The sequence below is a fragment of the Panthera onca genome, chromosome B1 (genome assembly GCF_046562875.1).
Source record: "Panthera onca isolate mPanOnc1 chromosome B1, mPanOnc1 haplotype 2, whole genome shotgun sequence".
Classification (NCBI taxonomy): Eukaryota; Metazoa; Chordata; class Mammalia; order Carnivora; family Felidae; genus Panthera; species Panthera onca.
This window is the reverse complement of record NC_138342.1, coordinates 91749942-91766971: the sequence shown is the minus strand read 5'-3', so window position 1 is coordinate 91766971 and position 17030 is coordinate 91749942. Positions and strand designations below refer to the sequence as shown.

General features: G+C 40.2%; 1 protein-coding gene across 1 annotated transcript; it reads left to right on the top strand.

Moving 5' to 3' along the window:
- Positions 1 to 969: 969 nt before the first annotated feature.
- On the top strand, positions 970 to 16599 carry PLA2G12A (phospholipase A2 group XIIA). The gene is made up of 4 exons (XM_060654449.2): positions 970 to 1335; positions 11079 to 11155; positions 12323 to 12488; positions 14574 to 16599. The coding sequence occupies exons 1-4, from the start codon at positions 1125 to 1127 to the stop codon at positions 14690 to 14692; spliced, it is 573 nt and encodes a 190-aa protein (XP_060510432.1). The 5' UTR covers positions 970 to 1124; the 3' UTR covers positions 14693 to 16599.
- The last annotated feature ends 431 nt before the right edge of the window (positions 16600 to 17030 follow it).

The window sequence follows — 17030 nt, the reverse complement described above, 5'->3', positions numbered from 1 at the left end:
AAGCTAGAATTTATTGGGAATTTTAATAAGAAAATACACACCTAATACTTGCAATATTGCCCTTGATCTTACTGTGAAATTCTTGGAAACTTCTGGGATACTAAGATGATCAGATATTTATAGCTTTGGCAACCACTGCAATTGTTATTTAAGGATTCTGCATAGCGCAGGGAAAGATACTGAGAAACGTCACGGTAGTTATCAAGTTAGAAAATATGTTGAGTAGGAAAATCATGTTTAAAAGTTTTTTGTTTTTTTAACTGTATCCAAGTATAGAGCACTGTTTCTTCCTTACCAAGAAAGAAAACACTTTTTATTGTCCAACTATTTTCTTCTTCCAGAATTTCTAAAGGAGCTTCTAGCTCATGCTTGCCAGTCAGGCAGCACCTCCGCCTAGTGCCGACCTGTCTGGCTCACGCTCTCCCAGCCGCAGCCACCGTGGGTCTAGAAGACCGGGCGAGAACGCGAGGAGGTAGTTCTGGATTCGGTTCCACCTCTCAGGCAGAATCGCGATTTCAAACAAAACTCAGCTGTACCCCTCGCCTCTGTAAGGGGCCACGGGAACTCATTTCTTCTACGGTGAACACCCCGAAAAGATGTCCCACGAGACGTGTTGGGGAGGGAACTGCTGGGCTGAACCTGTCCTGGCTGCACCCTACAACCACCCGGGAGGGGGCTTTAAAAAAAACCCGACGGTCACAGCCACTCGGTACGGATTTAGTCAGCCTCCTTGGGGGATGGTGCCCGACACCGGTATTGAGTTAATACTACACCCTCAGGCAATACTAACCAGAGCCCGGGCGGAGGCGCAAAGTGGGAATTACTACGGCGCGGTGGGCACCACAGTAGCCCCGCACTCGCGCTTTCTCCAGCCTCTGACGCACCACGCCCTGGCGCAGGCGCACAGTAAGGACCGCGGGACTAGGTCAGCGCGTGCGCAGTGTCTCGCGTCTTGGCGACGGCACCGCCTCCCCGCGGGAGCTCAGTAAAGGCGGGGAGGACCCGCCTCCCAGTTCGGAAGGAGGCGTGGGCATGTAGCCTGCTGGGGACTTAGCAGCTGGGGGCTGGCGCCGCTTCCAACGCGCCCCGTGGGCTCCGTGGGGGCACGGCCCGGCGCAGCGCTGATGGCCCTGCTCCCGCGGCCCGCGCTCGCTCTCCTGCTACTCCTCTTCCTGCCCGCACCTCTCAGGTGCCAGGAGCAGGCCCAGACCACCGACTGGAGGGCCACCCTGAAGACCATCCGGAACGGCGTTCACAAGATAGACACGTACCTGAACGCCGCCTTGGACCTCCTGGGAGGCGAGGACGGGCTCTGCCAGTATAAGTGCAATGACGGTGAGAGGGAGCCCAGGCCCTGCGAGGCCCTCAATTTCAGGGTGTTGCGGGGACGGAGGCAGTGGAAGTGGGAGATGCAGGGCACACCTTGACGTTGTCCTCTAGCCGTGGAAAATCTTAATCACTGCTAGAATCTTCCCGTTCTTGTGATTGAGCAATCAGGTTAGAAGTTCGCACCACAATTGTTAGGATGTAAGAGGTCACCTGAGGGTATACTCTCCGTTCTGTTTTCATTGTTTTTCCATTACTACCTTTTCTTTCTTATTTTTTTCTTTTGCTATTGCCCAAAGTTGCCTAAGAACTTTGTGACGTACTCGTCATGGAAATGGAGTGGAACCGACTGATTTTAGCTCTGTATTTTAGCGCTGTTAGTCAGCTGAACATGCAGAATATACCGAGAATTTTAATCATGACGTTGTAACTTTCTCAGTAATTGGTTTTAATTTCTTTTTTTTTTTTCTGCAGAGCTACAGAAAATAAATTACGACCTTTGTACAGACATTTTAGTGTGCTCTGTTGAGAAAGAGTTGTGATAACTCTTGGAGAAATTGTCTATCACGACTTGGTAGGAATTTTCTTTCCTTGGTTATCAGTGGCGCCTCTTCCAATTAGTAATGATTAATACTAATATCATTGTTTTGGTTTGCTTTTTCATATTTTTTAACTTTAATTTTGTTTGAATCTGAGAACTTGTTTGGGGCATTTTGGTTAAAATAAACTCTATCTCAGCAGAGATCTTTTCAAGCACTTGCTTTTTTTGAATGTTTAAATATTGTAACAGTTCAGATAAGATAGTAGGGCTTCTCTTTGGAAATTCAAAATGTCAAGATTTTGTTAGGGAGCTCATATTTCAAATAAGAGATGAAGTCTGGGCCTAGTTCATTTAATGCTTGGCAGCTCAAAGTAATGGGGAACTCAGTGACTAATGGTAAAACCAGTTTGGATGTAGGTGAATTTAAAATAAATCTCTTTAATGTAAAATTGTGATGCCACCTGCTGCCTGTAATTCTCAAAATAATTTCCAGTTTTATGTTAATGGAATTAAAGAATGAGCCATATCTTGTATGCTACGAGGTGCAAAATGTTTTCTTCCAAAATTTATGCCTAAATATCACCAGTTTGCAGTCAGGAAGGATGTTTTTGTCATTTTAGAGCTTATTGGGAGGAGTAAGTGAATTATATGAAGATTAAATGGTTGCCTTTCCTGAGTCAGTATCATAATTTTACTTAGTCATGATACAAATACTTGAGTGCCTGTTAGTTCTCAAGTGTTCTACCAATTGGAGATTCAGCAATAGAGAATACACAGAATTCATCATGCAGCTTACATTCTGGTGGGGAGAGGCAGTCAGTAAACTAAACAACAAGTAAAAAAAAGCCAAATATGTAGGATGTGTAGGTCTGAAGTAGAACAGTGTTTAGAGAACAATAGTAAAAACAGCAGTGGCTGTGTTGGTAGGCAGTTTACTCATTTAAATAGGTTGTTCAGGGAAGGTCTCACTGATAAGATAATATTTGAGAAGAAATCTGAAAATGGTGAAGGTGACGTCACTGTGATTATCTGGAGAAGGAACCCTGTAGGCAGAGAGAAGGGCAGGTGTAAAGGACCTGCGGAGAAAGTCTAGTCAAGGATGACTCGGAAGGTTTTGGCCTGAACCAAGGGAAGGATGTAGTTGCCATTTACTGAGATAGGAAAAGCTTGGAAGGAGCAGTCTTCATTTACTTGTTAGGAATCAAGGGTTCTAGAGTTTATTTACATTTAAAATATCTCTGCATTTGATTGGATACTATTCCTGTTATAAAGATGACTTTAATCTTTTGTATTACTTAACCGTTTTTATCTTCAACAAGCCCCACTAAATTTACCATGTGGAGTTTTGAGCAAGATCTCCGGCACAAAAAAAAGAAACCACAAATGAACTTGAGAATTTAGGAAATGACATTCTTCAGTGAACATCCTTTTGTGTCTTAGTAAAATGCTGTCTGCTTATAGGACTGTGGTTCCAAGTCACCATGTTGATAATTCCAACATAATGAAAATTGTTCTTTAATTGCTGTTACCTGAGAAGTCTTCCTAGAACACTGTTTCAACCTCTCCTGTATTTTGGAATGCAGGTGACCAAATCAGAACCAAACAGAAACAGACAAATCCCAAAGCTAGGGGAGCATGGTGATTCAGGGGTGTTTAATAGTTGCGGTAAAGAGCTTTAAAAAAAAAAGACTTAGTAGTAGGGAGAGGGTGGTCAGATTAAAGGACACAGACTTGTTGCATTCAGTTTTCTTTGTTTTATCAAAAGGATTGGCATTATGGAGACTTGCTCCCTTCTGGCCATCCTCCCTAGTGTGGGAACAAGGCTTTATTGAGATTGAAGTAAAGTTATTTGGGAGAACAAATTAGAGAGTTGCTATTTGTTTTTTAATTTTTTTCTCCCTGACAGAAAAGATTTGAGGAAGAAAACTTTCTGATTTCTTCTGAAAAATATAAAACAAAATTGGCTTGTAAAATGTTTTAGAATTACAAATAAGTAAATTTATTCAGTGATTTATGTTTTAACAGGATCCCTTTGACTGTTGTGCAAAGGATAAAAAGGGTCCAGGAAGGTGGGAAGCAAGAATGGAGGCAGGGTGACAAGTGCAGGAATTCAGACAAAAGACGATGGTGGTTTTGTACAGGTTTGTAGCAATAAAGATAGTAAGAAGTGGTTGGATTTTTGGATACATTTTGAAGGAAGAGCCCAAAGGATTTGCTGATGGCTCAGAAGGAAGGTGTGAATAGAATAAAAAATGAATCCAAAGTTTTTGGCCTGGATAACTGGAAGGATGGGGTTACCATTAACTGTAATAGGGCAGACGTGGAAAAAAGTTTTTAGGTCATTAGGAAAAATGACCTAAATATATATGTATACTTTTGAGGATGATTCAGTAGAGAGTGAAAACACTGATAACGGGAGAGAGGAAGGAGACCTATTCGTATCATGCCCTTAGGTAAGTGACAGGAGTGGGTTCCAATATATAAATAGATTGGCCAAGAGCACAGAGGACATTTTTCTCTTAATAGGAACAAAGGTAGACAATATGGGCGCAGATGATGATTAGGTGGATAGATGGCCAGGTTCTCTTTTGATTGCCTCAGTTTTTCTCCGTGAGGTAGGAATCAAGATCATCATAGCTGAGAGAGAAGATGGGAATAGAAGTGTTGGAGATTTGAGGAAAATAGGAGAGTGAATGGACTAGAAAAATAAAGTAGCACAAGGACCTTCTGCAGATTAGTAATCACGAATTAAAATCTCAAGTGTTTGGGAAAACAGGTTTGAATTTCTACGCTGCGTTTCCTATAGAGCGCAGTGGTGAGATCGTTGACCCAACAGCCTTCCCTTTCTTTCTTTTTTTTTAAAATTAATTAATTATTTTTTAATTTACATCCAAGTTATCATATAGTGCAACAGTGATTTCAGGAGTAGATTCCTTAATGCCCCATATCCAATTAGCCCATCCCCCTTCCCACAACCACTCCAGCAACCCTCTGTTTGTTCTCTATATTTAAGAGTCTCTTTTTTTTTAATATGTTTACATTTATTTATTTTTGAGAGACAGAGTGAGACAAAGTGAGAGGAGGGGAGGAGCAGAGAGAGAGGGAGACACAGGATCGGAAGCAGGCTGCGGGCTCTTAGCTGTCAGCACAGAGCCCGACGCGGGGCTCGAACCCACAGACCATGAGATAATGACCTGAGCCGAAGTCAGACGTTCAACTGACTGAGCCACCCAGGCACCCCATATATTTAACAGTCTCTTATGTTTTGTCTCCCTCCTTGTTTTTATAATTTATATTTTTTATAATAATTTTTTAAATTATTTTTTATAATTTTTATAATTATTTTTGCTTCCCTTCCCTTATGTTCGTCTGTTTGGTATCTTAAATTCATCATATGAATGAAGTCATATGATATTTGTCTTTCTCTGAGTAATTTCACTTAGCATAATACCCTCCAGTTCCATCCACGTAGTTGCAGATGGCAGGATTTCATTCTTTTTGATTGTCAAGTAATATTACATTGTGTGTATGTGTGTATGTATATGTATACATATACATACATACATACATACATATATACATGTATGTATATATATGTGTGTGTATATATATATGTATACATATACATATATGTATATATGTATATATATATATATACACACATACACACACATACACCACATCTTAATTTATCCATTCATCCGTCGATGGACATTTGGGCTCTTTCCATACTCTGGCTATTGTTGATATCACTACTATAAACATTGGGGTGCATCTGCCCCTTCAGAACAGCACACCCTTGGATAAATACCTGGTAGTGCAATTGCTGGGTCATACAGTAGTTCTATTTTTAATTTTTTGAGGAATCTCCACACTGTTTTCCAGAGTGACTGCACCAGTTTGCATTCCCACCAGCAGTGAAAAGAGATCCTCTTTCTCCACATCCTCACCAGCATCTGTTATTGCTTGAGTTGTTAATTTTAGCCGTTCTGACTGGTGTGAGGTGGTACCTCATGGTGGTTTTGATTTGTATTTCCCTGATGATGAGTGATGTTGAGCATTTCTTTCATGTGTCTGTTAACCATCTGGATGTCTTCTTTGGAGAAGTTTCTATTCATGTCTTATGCCTATTTCTTCATGGATTATATGTTTTTTTGGGTTGTTGAATTTGATGAATTCTTTATAGATTGTGGATACTAACCCTTTATCTGATACGTCATTTGCAAATATCTTCTCCCATTCTGTTAGTTGCCTTTTAGTTTTGCTGATTGTTTCTTTCACCCTGCAGAAATATCTTGATGAGGTCCCAAATAGTTCATTTTTTGCTCTGGAGACGTGTTGAGTAAGAAATTGCTGTGGCCAACGTCAAAGAAGTTTTTGCCTGCTTTCTCCTCGGGGATTTTGATGGCTCCCTGTCTTACGTTTAGGTCTTTCATCCATTTTGAGTTTATTTTTGTGTATGGTGTAAGAAAGTGGTCCAGGTTCCTTCTGCCTGTCGCTGTCCAGTTTTCCCAGCACCACTTGCTGAAGAGACTGTCTTTATTCCGTTGGATATTCTTTCCTGCTTTGTCAAAGATTAGTTGGCCATACATTTGTGGGTCCATTTCTGGGTTCTCTATTCTGTTCCATTGATTTGTGTGTCTGTTTTTGTGCCAATACCATAATGATTACAGCTTTGTAATAGATCTTGAAGTCTGGGATTGTGATGCCTCTAGCTTTGGTTTTTGTTTTTGTTTTCCAACATTGCTTTGGCTATTTGGGGCCTTTTATGGTTCCATATAAATTTTAGGATTGTTTGTTCTAGCTCTATGAAGAAAGCTCGTGTTATTTTGATAGGGATTGCAACAGCCTTCCCTTTATGACATGTCATCTGCTTCAGTGGCTTTCAGGAAGTTGGAAGGAAATTGGTCTATTCGGAAGTATTTACATCAAGTTTTTAAAAAATATGTAGAAAAGATCTATCATAACCTCAGTCCAGGCAAATCTTTAGATTTTTTCTGTCCACACAGATGATAAAACAAAGCATCAAGAGAGAAACATTTCTGGGGCACTTGGGTGGCTTAGTTGGTTAAGCATCTGATTCTAGATTTCAGCTCAGGTCATGATCTCATGGCTCATGAGTTCAAGCCCCGTGTGGGGCTCTGTGCTGGCAGTGCAGAGCCTGCTTGGATTTTCTCTCTCCCTCTCTACCCCTCCTCTGCTTGCTCTCTCTCTCTCTCTCAAAACTAATAAACTTAAAAAAAAAATGAGCAGGGAGCTTGATATGGGGCTTGATCTCATGACCCGGAGATTATGACCTGAGCTATGAGGTGGACACTTAACTGACTGAGCCACCCAGGTGCCCCTGAACAGTTGGTTGTTAAAACCCCTGACAGAGAGCGTCATGATGAAGCTTCAAGGAAATAGAATGGCTTCCCCAAGAATGTGATGCTGAGCTAGCCTCCATCCACTCAGTGAAAAGAGTTCTCATGTGGTGGGACAAAGAAAACCATAGATCAAATGGCTAGTTTCTCATGATACTCTCATGAGAAATGTAGGTTGGAGAAAACTTGATTTAGATGAAGTCACAACTGGTTGAGTAGTCTACCCAAAAGGTTGGGTTAATGACTTCATGGCTGCTTATAGAGAGGGCTTATCTATGACAGGGTGTAGCAGACCTCTGCCCTGGTTAATATCTGTGTCTCATATCTGTGAATATCTGGGAGCAGCAACACTGGGTAGACAGCTCTAAATTTAAAATGTGTTGAACAGGGGCACCTGGGTGGCTCAGTCGGTTAAGTGTCCCACTCTTGGTTTCGGCTCAGGACATGATCTCAGGGTTTGTGAGTTTAAGCCCCACATTGGGCTCTGTGCTGACAGTGCAGGGCCTGCTTGGAATTCCCTCTCTCTCCCGCTCTCTCTGTCTCTCTCAAAAAATAAAATAAAAATAAACTTTAAAAAAATGTGAACAGTCCTGAAAAATGATCTAACAAGAGATTCATGATCTAATACTTAGACTCAAAACTTAAACTGTAGAAGTGCTAAGTGTCTAGCAGGAGATATTAAAAAGTTCATTTTAGAAAGAACTGGTTGTTTTTTCCTACTGTCTGATGTATCTTACAACTGAGACACAGCTAAAATATATGCTAACTATCTTAAGCTGTATTAATACATCATCATACCTAGTAGTGTTTAGTTTGAGATGGCACATTTTAAAGACGTGTGACAAACTAGAAGTGATCAGTCTTTGGAGGTTGATTAACGGTCACCAAACTAAAAGGAGACTGAAGGATAAGCAGCAGTACCAGTTTATTTATAAGGATAATTAGAACTGCCATGGGGATTTGCCTTCAAGTCATCTCATTGATTGATTGATTGATTCATTCATTCATTCATCAACAAATATTTATTGAGAACCTAACCATATAGTAGGCACTGTTCTAGGCTTTGGAGGTACAAAACAAAACTCTTGCCCTGAAAGGAGTTAATATTTTAGTATGGGGAGGGACAGATAATAAGTAGATTAATGATATAGTATGTTTAAAGGATATGCGTGCTACAAATGGTATGGTCACAGAAGGCCTTGCTGAGAAAGTGAAGGAATAACTGTAGATACGAGGAGAAAGAGCGTCCTCATAGAACAGCAGGGTCAATGGCATGAAGGCCGGAGTAGACCTGGAGTGTGTGTGGAACCACAGAGAGGTCATAGGTGATGGAATGAAGTGTGGAAGAAAGGGAGAGGAGAGAGAATAGTAAGGAGATGAGGTCAGAGAAGTCAGGGTGTGTGTGTAGCTGACTATACAGAATTTATAGGCATTGAAAGGATTTTAGCTTTTATTCTGAATAAGATGAGAACCCCTTGGAGGGGTTTGAGCAGAGGAAAGACTTGATCTAACATTTTAATAGGATCACTCAGGTTCAGTGTTGAGAATAGACTATAGTTGGAGATGGGGTGGGGTGGGGAGAGCAAAGTAGGGAGACATTAGGAGGTTATGGCAGTAATCCATGGTGGCTTAAAGCAGGATGGTAGCAGTGGAGGTGGTAAGGAGTGATCAGATTCTGAATATTTTTTTTAATGTTTTTATTTATTTTTGAGACAGAGACAGAGTATGAGCAGAGGAGGGGCAGAGAGAGGGGGAGACACAGAATCTGAAGTGGGCTCCAGGAGCTGAGCTGTCAGCACAGAGCCCGACGCGGGGCTTGAACTCACAGAGTGTGAGATCATGGCCTGAGCTGAAGTCAGACGCTTAACCGACTGAGCCACCCAGGCACCCCAGATTCTCAATATTTTGAAGGTAGGGTCAAACAGGACATGCTGTTGGCATGGATGTGGGATATAAGAAAATGAGAGAGTCAGAAATGGCTAAGGTTTTTTTTCCTGAGCACCAGGAAGGTTGGAGTCTTCTACTTGACAAGAGGGAACTGTGGATGGAGCAGGTTTGGGGATGAATGTCAGGAAGTACATTTTGAGTTTGAGGTGCCCATTAAGACTTCCAAGTGGTTAGTATATCCTCCCTCTGTGGGCCCTTTCAGGGGATAGCCAAATCATTAATAGTTTTCTTAAGAATGAAAGACTAAAAGTAGGAATTGAAGGATCACAGTGACTCGTCCCTGACAGCATGAGGTGTGTTCCTTCATTTTCCAAGGGCCCAGAAACAACCATCCTTCTTGGACAGTGCTGGAGAAACAAGACCAACTTCTGTCATTGGCCTCCTGGTTCCTCGATCAGTCATAACCGTTCTTTTTGTACATACTGTTCTTCAGACTGAGTGGAGCAGGCTAAGCTAAAGCTTTATATCTTCATGAGTTTATACTCTCTTCAGGCTCTACTTCTTTGTCACCTCAGTCGAGCTTGTGAGTCTTAGCAACTCAAACCACTTTTAGATCCTTACTTTGAGGGAGTTATTTATTTTGATGGCTGATTACTGGAAGGGTTGCTTTTTTCCCCTCCCTTTACTTTTGGAGGGTAAACTTATCTTTATTTAAGTCTTCTAGTAATAAATATTAGTTGAATGAAAGTTGGTGGATACTTTGTGTCTCTTAAGTAACCAATTATGGGGAAGTGTTTGGAATAACTGGGGATGTTTTGCTTTTAGAATTAAAGATAAATGGTAGTCCCAAATGTTGGAAGGATTATGATGTAAGATAAACAATCGGCTTGTTTCGTGTTTCCCAGGTGGTAGAGGATTGTTTATAGGTAGAATTTACAGGAAACAGGAAAGAATTTAACAGTTAGTGCTATTCCACAATGGGATAGGCTGTTTCTTGACACTGTAGGAGGATTGTGAGAAACCTTCAAGAGAAAGTTAGGTGATTGTTGGGTATATTGGAATCATTTCTATATTACATGCGAGATATTTCTGATATATTTTGCAGCATTTAAGATTGCTGTGATAAAGTCATCTTTTTCCTTGTTACTGATCCATTGTGCTGTTAGGGAGAATATAAATGTAGTAATATGGTTCACCAAGCAGTCTTTATTCCTGATCTTTGTCCTTAGCTGGAAAAGGGGTATATTTGTGAAATGGTTGGCTGGAGTGCAGGCTAGAATGTGTGGTCCTGTAATGTCTTATGATGGCATTAAGGTAATTAAATGTTCATTGGATGACCTCATCTTCCTCAGCTTCAAGCTCTGTGAGTAAACTAGTTAGTTAATGGTTATTGAGGTTTGTGTGCAGTGGGGTATTAACTGAAGTTTGGGAGTGTACCGTTCTTGCCCCATAAAGTTTTAACCAAAAAATGTAAGTGTTAGAATATACAGGGAAACAGGGTGGATTTATCTGTCATATAAATGGGCCCAATCTGGCAAGTAACCTCTGAAATTTCCTGAAGTTCACAGTAAGCTTTTGTATGATTAGGCTTAGAATAAAGACAGTCACTTATGGCAGTATCTAAATATTAAATATTTCCAGGGCACCTGGGTGGCTCAGTTGGTTAAGTGTCCAGCTTTGGCTTAGGTCATGATCATGAGTTCGTGAGTTTGTGAGTTTGAGCCCCATGTCAGGCTCTGCGCCAACAGCTCAGAGCTTGGAGCCTGCTTTGGATTCTGTGCCTCCCTCTCTCTCTGCCCCTCCCCTGCTTGCACTCTGTCTCTCAAAAAAATGAGTAAACATTGAAAAAAAATTTAAATGTTAAATATTTCCAAGGCTAGCATAGCATATCATAGACCTTTTTGCGTATGTATTTTCTATCATATTTGAAAATTAATTATGATACCATTTCTATTTTATAGGATCTAAGCCTTTCCCACGTTATGGGTATAAACCCTCCCCGCCTAATGGATGTGGCTCTCCACTGTTTGGTGTTCACGTAAATATTATTATTTTCTTATTTGATAAGTTTTATGATTGGTAGGCTATGCAAGTACTCTTAATAACGCAAGACTGTCAGTGTGTTCTCAGGTTCACAAATAATTTTGCTTATTGTAATGGTAATTAGATTTATTATATTCTTTTATAGCTAAAACATTTAATAAGTTCTGATAAAACTAAATGGACTAAAATTCATGTTTTATTTTTTAATCTTGTAGATGTTAATTCTGTTGAAATGATATTTCCTTGTGTCACACACATAGTTTAAAAGTTTAGAGTATAGAAGGAGCGCCTGGGTGGTGCAGTCAGTTGGGCACCCGACTTCAGCTCAGGTCATGATCTCATGGTTCGTGAGCCCAAGCCCCTTGTCGGGCTATGTGCTGACAGCTCAGAGGCTGGAGCCTGCTTTGGATTCTGTGTCTCCCTCTCTCTCTGCCCCTCCCTCACTCACACTCTGTCCCTCTCTCTCTCAAAAATAAAGATTAAAAAAACATTTTTTTTTAAAGTTTGGAGTATAGAAGGAATGCTTCTTAGGATGAAAAAGTATAAATAAAGCCTATTTATAGTCTATTAAAACTAGGTGAAGTGGGATAGCTTTTGTAGGAAAACATGACTGATTCCTAGACACAAGATTTTTGCACGTAGTTATTTAAATCAGTTAAAGATAAGTTACAGATTCGAAGGAACAGTATCTTTAGGGAGTGGATTAACACTCAAAGATTGAACCATGATAACATAAAATATGAGTCATAGGAGCTTAAAAGTTTTCAGTGATATTTTATATAAAGAACATTTTATAGGGGGAGAGGTACAAAATACTTTGGAATATCCCTAAATCAATCTTAGGTCTTGGCTTGACCTTTCTGTTTTTAAAACTTTGTTTGGTGTTTTGGACAACTGGAAGTTACGTTTGTTATCAGCAGATAACTGTGAATATTGCAAAATAGGAAGTTTGAGGCATGGCTGAGAGGGAGAGAACATGGGTGGGTGCGGGTGAGTAATGGGGAGATGTAGAAATAACACGGAAAATATTTGTAGACGGAAATGGATTTTGGAAATTATGCAGCAGTCATTGTCCTTGATTTCTAAGTCTATTTGAGTGCAGTGCTTCGGCAGAGGAGTTTTGAATTTCATCAACAATAATCCATCCAAATGCCTCTTTCAGCTCAATATTGGCATCCCTTCCCTGACAAAGTGCTGCAACCAGCACGACAGGTGCTACGAGACCTGTGGCAAAAGCAAGAATGACTGTGATGAGGAATTCCAGTATTGCCTCTCTAAGATCTGCCGGAACGTGCAGAAGACACTCGGGCTGGCTCAGCATGTTCAGGGTAAGGATGTGTGTTACCTTATCTATCGTGACACAGCCCCTTCAGTTTTTTGGGATGAGGAGTCATTGGTTTTGTCATCTCAAATGAGTTATAGTCGTGGAAGCAAAAAGTGTTAAGAAACCTTGGGAGTGGGGTGTACGAGGCAGAGAAGAATTCATCCAAGGTCTGTGTCCAGTAGTATATCTGTAATTCTCTAGAGCCTAAAGTTTGAAACCCTGGATCCAGTGATTTTAAGAGTATAACACATTGTATTTGGAGTGGGAAGTTCTAGAAGATTTGAGCCTTAACTCTGTCCCTTCATATGTATCTCTGTTAGGAGGGTCCCCAAAACCAACCCCAGGTTTGCTAGGAGGACTGACAAGATTCAGCATATAGTCGTACTCACAGTGAAGGGACACAAAGCAAAACCAGCAAAGAGTAAAGGTGCTTCAGTGTTCTCATTTATAAAATAACATGAATACCCACCTCACAGAGTCATCATAAGTATAAAATGAAATATCAGTGGAAATACAAGTCACTGTACAAATACTAGAAGTTACAAAATCTCTTCACTGTCCAGCCGAATTATTTACCATACGTTGAAATCAGAAGAGAAGGGGCAGGACAGGAAACTAACTTTTAAGAAGCACTTTTCGTAAGATACCATGCTAGATCTCTTAGATCGATTTTCCTCAATGTCCACAAAACCCAAACAAGTAGGTAGTGTTATACCCATTTTTCAAGGAAGGAAACAGGTTCGGAAAGAAGTAACTTGTCCCAAGTTGCATACTTCCAATTCTAAACTTGCGTTCTGGCTGCTACAGTATTCCCCAGACAGTGTCCTGTTGTAGGTCTGATTCTGAATTCCTAGTAATAACTGTCAAGAAAGAAATCTCTGCTCCAGGTGCAGCTTGAACTTCCAGCCTCTGAATGCCCTTGCATGCTTTCGGCTAAGGTAACCTAGTTGTATGGCTGAAGCATGCATGGATGTATTTCCTGTCTTCTGATCTAAGGACCTACGAGTGTGGCCAAATGATGCAGCCAATTTCCCTGCAATGCCCTATTTAATAATTATAGCCTTGACACTTCTGTGGTAGTTGTGTTCCTTAATGACATAGCCTTTTGGAGAACTTTGAGAATGTCAAGATTTTGCAATGAATAGTTTCTTCCTTAACATGAGTATTTGAAATTGGAAGATTGGACAATTAAAAGCCACTCTGTGCTAGGTCTCTGTAAGTGGAGTGTGTTAGGATAATTTAACCTGGCTGCTCTGGGCCTCTGAGAATAAGAAAAGTAAGTCTACTTTTTTTTTTTTAAGTTTATTTATTTATTTTGAGAGAGAGTGAGCGCATGGGAGGATCAGAGAGAGAGGGAGAGACAGAGAATCCCAAGCAGGCTCTGCCCTGTTAGGCTCCAACACAGGGCTCAAATTTATGAGCGGTGAGATCATGACCTGAGCCGAAATTAAGAGTCGGATGCTTAACCAACTGAGCCACCCAAGCACCCCATATTACCTTTTTTTTTCCCTAAAAAAAAATTTTAAACTCTGCCAGAGGAAAAACATTTTTGATTCCTATGTTTCCCTTCCCAAGCCAAATTTGGATAATGAGAAAGAGAGAGAGAAAGACTGGGGTCCATTTACCTTAAGCATCTTAAATGATGTGTGATCAGTTCTTAGAAGTCATTGGCCATAATTAAATGTTTTGAGGTTTCTCTGTTTTTAACCTTTATTTCTTCTACACCTAAAAATCTTTTATTGAAATGCAAACTTGAGTGTTCCAAGGCATCTTTAATCGTGGTATTTTTCAGATAAAAGGAAAATTAACAGTGATGAACTAATCAGTACCACTCAGAGAGACTTGTTTGCCGAGTACGTAAAAAACTGAACATTTGTGAGCAAACAAAGCAGATACATGCTAAAGGTGCTGACCCCGACAGTCTGTATGTAGGTGCTCTGGCTGGCGAGGGTGAGGGTGAGGGTGACATAACATATGTTAAGTGCCCACCAAGGGTGTGCTTGACATCATGCCGTAACGTGTAATGTATGTGAGGAGAGAGCAGTGCTTTGTGGTTGCCTTGTGGTCACGGTGCTTTCTTACTTCACAGCGTGTGAAACAGCAGTGGAGCTCTTGTTTGATAGTGTTATACATTTAGGCTGCAAACCATACCTGGACAGCCAACGAGCCGCATGTAGGTGCCGCTACGAAGAAAAAAGTGATCTTTAAAGAAGATGCTGACAGGCGGTGACAGCAGAAGGGGACAGAAGAATCTAACCTTTGACAAAGAAATAACATTTTACAGCATAAAGCTGCCTTACTTTTGTGAAAGGATTATTTTAAGATTTATTTTGACATTCAAACTAAAGCAAAAAGTGGGGGAGGTGATCTTCCTGGACATTGCTGCCTTAGTGTGCCAAGTTGTCTTGACCGATCTCAGAAAAAGGTGTGTGTTAAGGGGAGAATATTTTAAAAGAAGCAGTCTGTAACTCAGTTTTCACCACTGTGTTTACCAAAACAATGAAGTCACATGTAAAATGGATTACAATGTGTGTTTAGCATTATCTTATTTGAAAATACGGGGAAATCTTCACTTAGAAATATATGTTTATTATAAAATTTTAACTATACATTTTATGCTTGGAAGGATCTGACTTTATTTTTCTCTATTTTAATTAACACATGATATGCTGTTTTCTTGTAGCCCATTGAACATATGAATAAGTCTCACTTCTATTATTTTATTTTAATATAATTTATTGTCAAATTGGCTAACATACAGTGTGTAAAGTGTGCTCTTGGTTTTTGGGGTAGATTCCCGTGGTTCATCACTTAACATACAATACCCAGTGCTCATCCCAAGTGCCCTCCTCAAGGCCCATCACTATTTCCCCCTCTCCCCCACCTCCCCCATCCACCCTCAGTTTGTTCTCTGTATTTAAGAGTCTCTTATGGTTTGCCTCCCTCCCTCTCGGTAACTATTTTTGCCCCCTTCCCTCCCCCCATGATCTTCTGTTAAGTTTCTCAAGATCCACATATGAGAAGTCTCACTTCTATTAGTGACAAGACTGGTTACAAGGACAAGGTTTCCATGTCTCTTTTTCTTGTAAAATTGGTGGCCTCTTGGGGAGCAAAACCAGGATAACTAAGTATTATGTAATGTGCCTAGAAGGTGACATAAACAAAATTCAGATGCCCAGCCACTCCCATTTTATGAACTATTCATATGAGAAATACCATATTTTGCTATAACCTTTGGCTAAATTGAAGAAAACACGAATTTAATGAGACAAATGAAAAGGTGCTTCACATACACATTAGAGCATTATATGCTGCCCTGCTTTGGTGTTTATTCCTTAGCACTTGGTCCTCATAGTAGATTCAGGTGTATTTTTAAGACGGTAACCTTTTCCTAATAGCAGTCTTATTACTAAACATTGTTTTTGAAAAAAAATTTTTAAGTCTTTGTGGAGACAAAACAGATGGTAAAGCAAGATACAAAGAGCTATCTTTTGTAGATTTCTTATTTACATTGAAAATTATTAGCAGATGTTTAAAAGCAAATCCCAGAACCTCAACTACCTCTGAAAATGTCTGTGTGTGTTGAAAGCTTTCTACCCTTTGGAAAGCCCAGCTGTATTCCTCTATGCCTCTTTGCTTACCACCGGCTGTTGACTCTCCCTAGCCTACGATCCCAAGCCATATATAACTTTTGGGTAACCTATGGTCAGAGTTATTAAGATGAACTGCTTGGAATGTCAGAGAAGGCAGCTCCAGGAGAAGTGGTTCTTTTTAAGTCATTACAGGCAGAAGTGGGCAGAAAGAAAAGTATGTTCTAGAGAAAGGGCCACATTCCTAACTTTGGATATATATCATCGCTGGGAACCTGATAACTTCCCAAACCGAGCTGGTGGAGCTATTCTGCTAAGAGATGTGTTCTCTGTGAGACAGGGCAAGTGTATCCCTTGTAACTAATGGAGCAAACTGGGGTCTAACTTAAATGTTTGGAACCCTTAATTGATACTTTCCAGACTTTTTAAAAAGCAGCAATTTTATAAGCTCTCTATCAATATTTACTATTGAAATACTTGACCAGGTAACTTTTAAACTTATAATAAATTGATGGGTTTTCTTGGCAGCATTGGTTTCTCAAGAGGACAGACTCAGAATTCTATAAAATATTTAATTCATGGTCATAAATTATACACAAAGATCAGTAGAAACTATTTTTACATGTTAAGATTTTGATCTCGGAATAATTTTAAGATTTACAGAAAAGTTGCTAAAATAATCTAGACTTGCTCTGTACTCCTTACCCCTAACATTTTACATAACCATGAAACATTTGTTAAGAAATCAACTCTAGACTTCATTTGGATTGCATTGGTTTTTCCACTAATGTCATTTTTATTTTCCATGATCCAATCTAAGATACCACATTGCATTTAGTCATCATGTCTGATAAACCTCTGGTCTGTGACGGTTCCCTCAGGCTTGTTTTTCATAATCTTGACGGTTTTGAGGAGTACTGGTCAGTATTTTGCAGAATGCCCCTCAATTTGAGCTT

What these genes read in the sequence shown, in the direction of transcription:
- PLA2G12A (XM_060654449.2), top strand. Translation starts at nt 1,125, where the DNA reads ATGGCCCTGCTCCCGCGGCCCGCGCTCGCTCTCCTGCTACTCCTCTTC. An exon ending in CCAGTATAAGTGCAATGACG is followed by an intron (nt 1,336 to 11,078) that starts GTGAGAGGGAGC and finishes TCTATTTTATAG; the next exon opens with GATCTAAGCCTTTCCCACGT. An exon ending in GCTGGCTCAGCATGTTCAGG is followed by an intron (nt 12,489 to 14,573) that starts GTAAGGATGTGT and finishes CTTACTTCACAG; the next exon opens with CGTGTGAAACAGCAGTGGAG.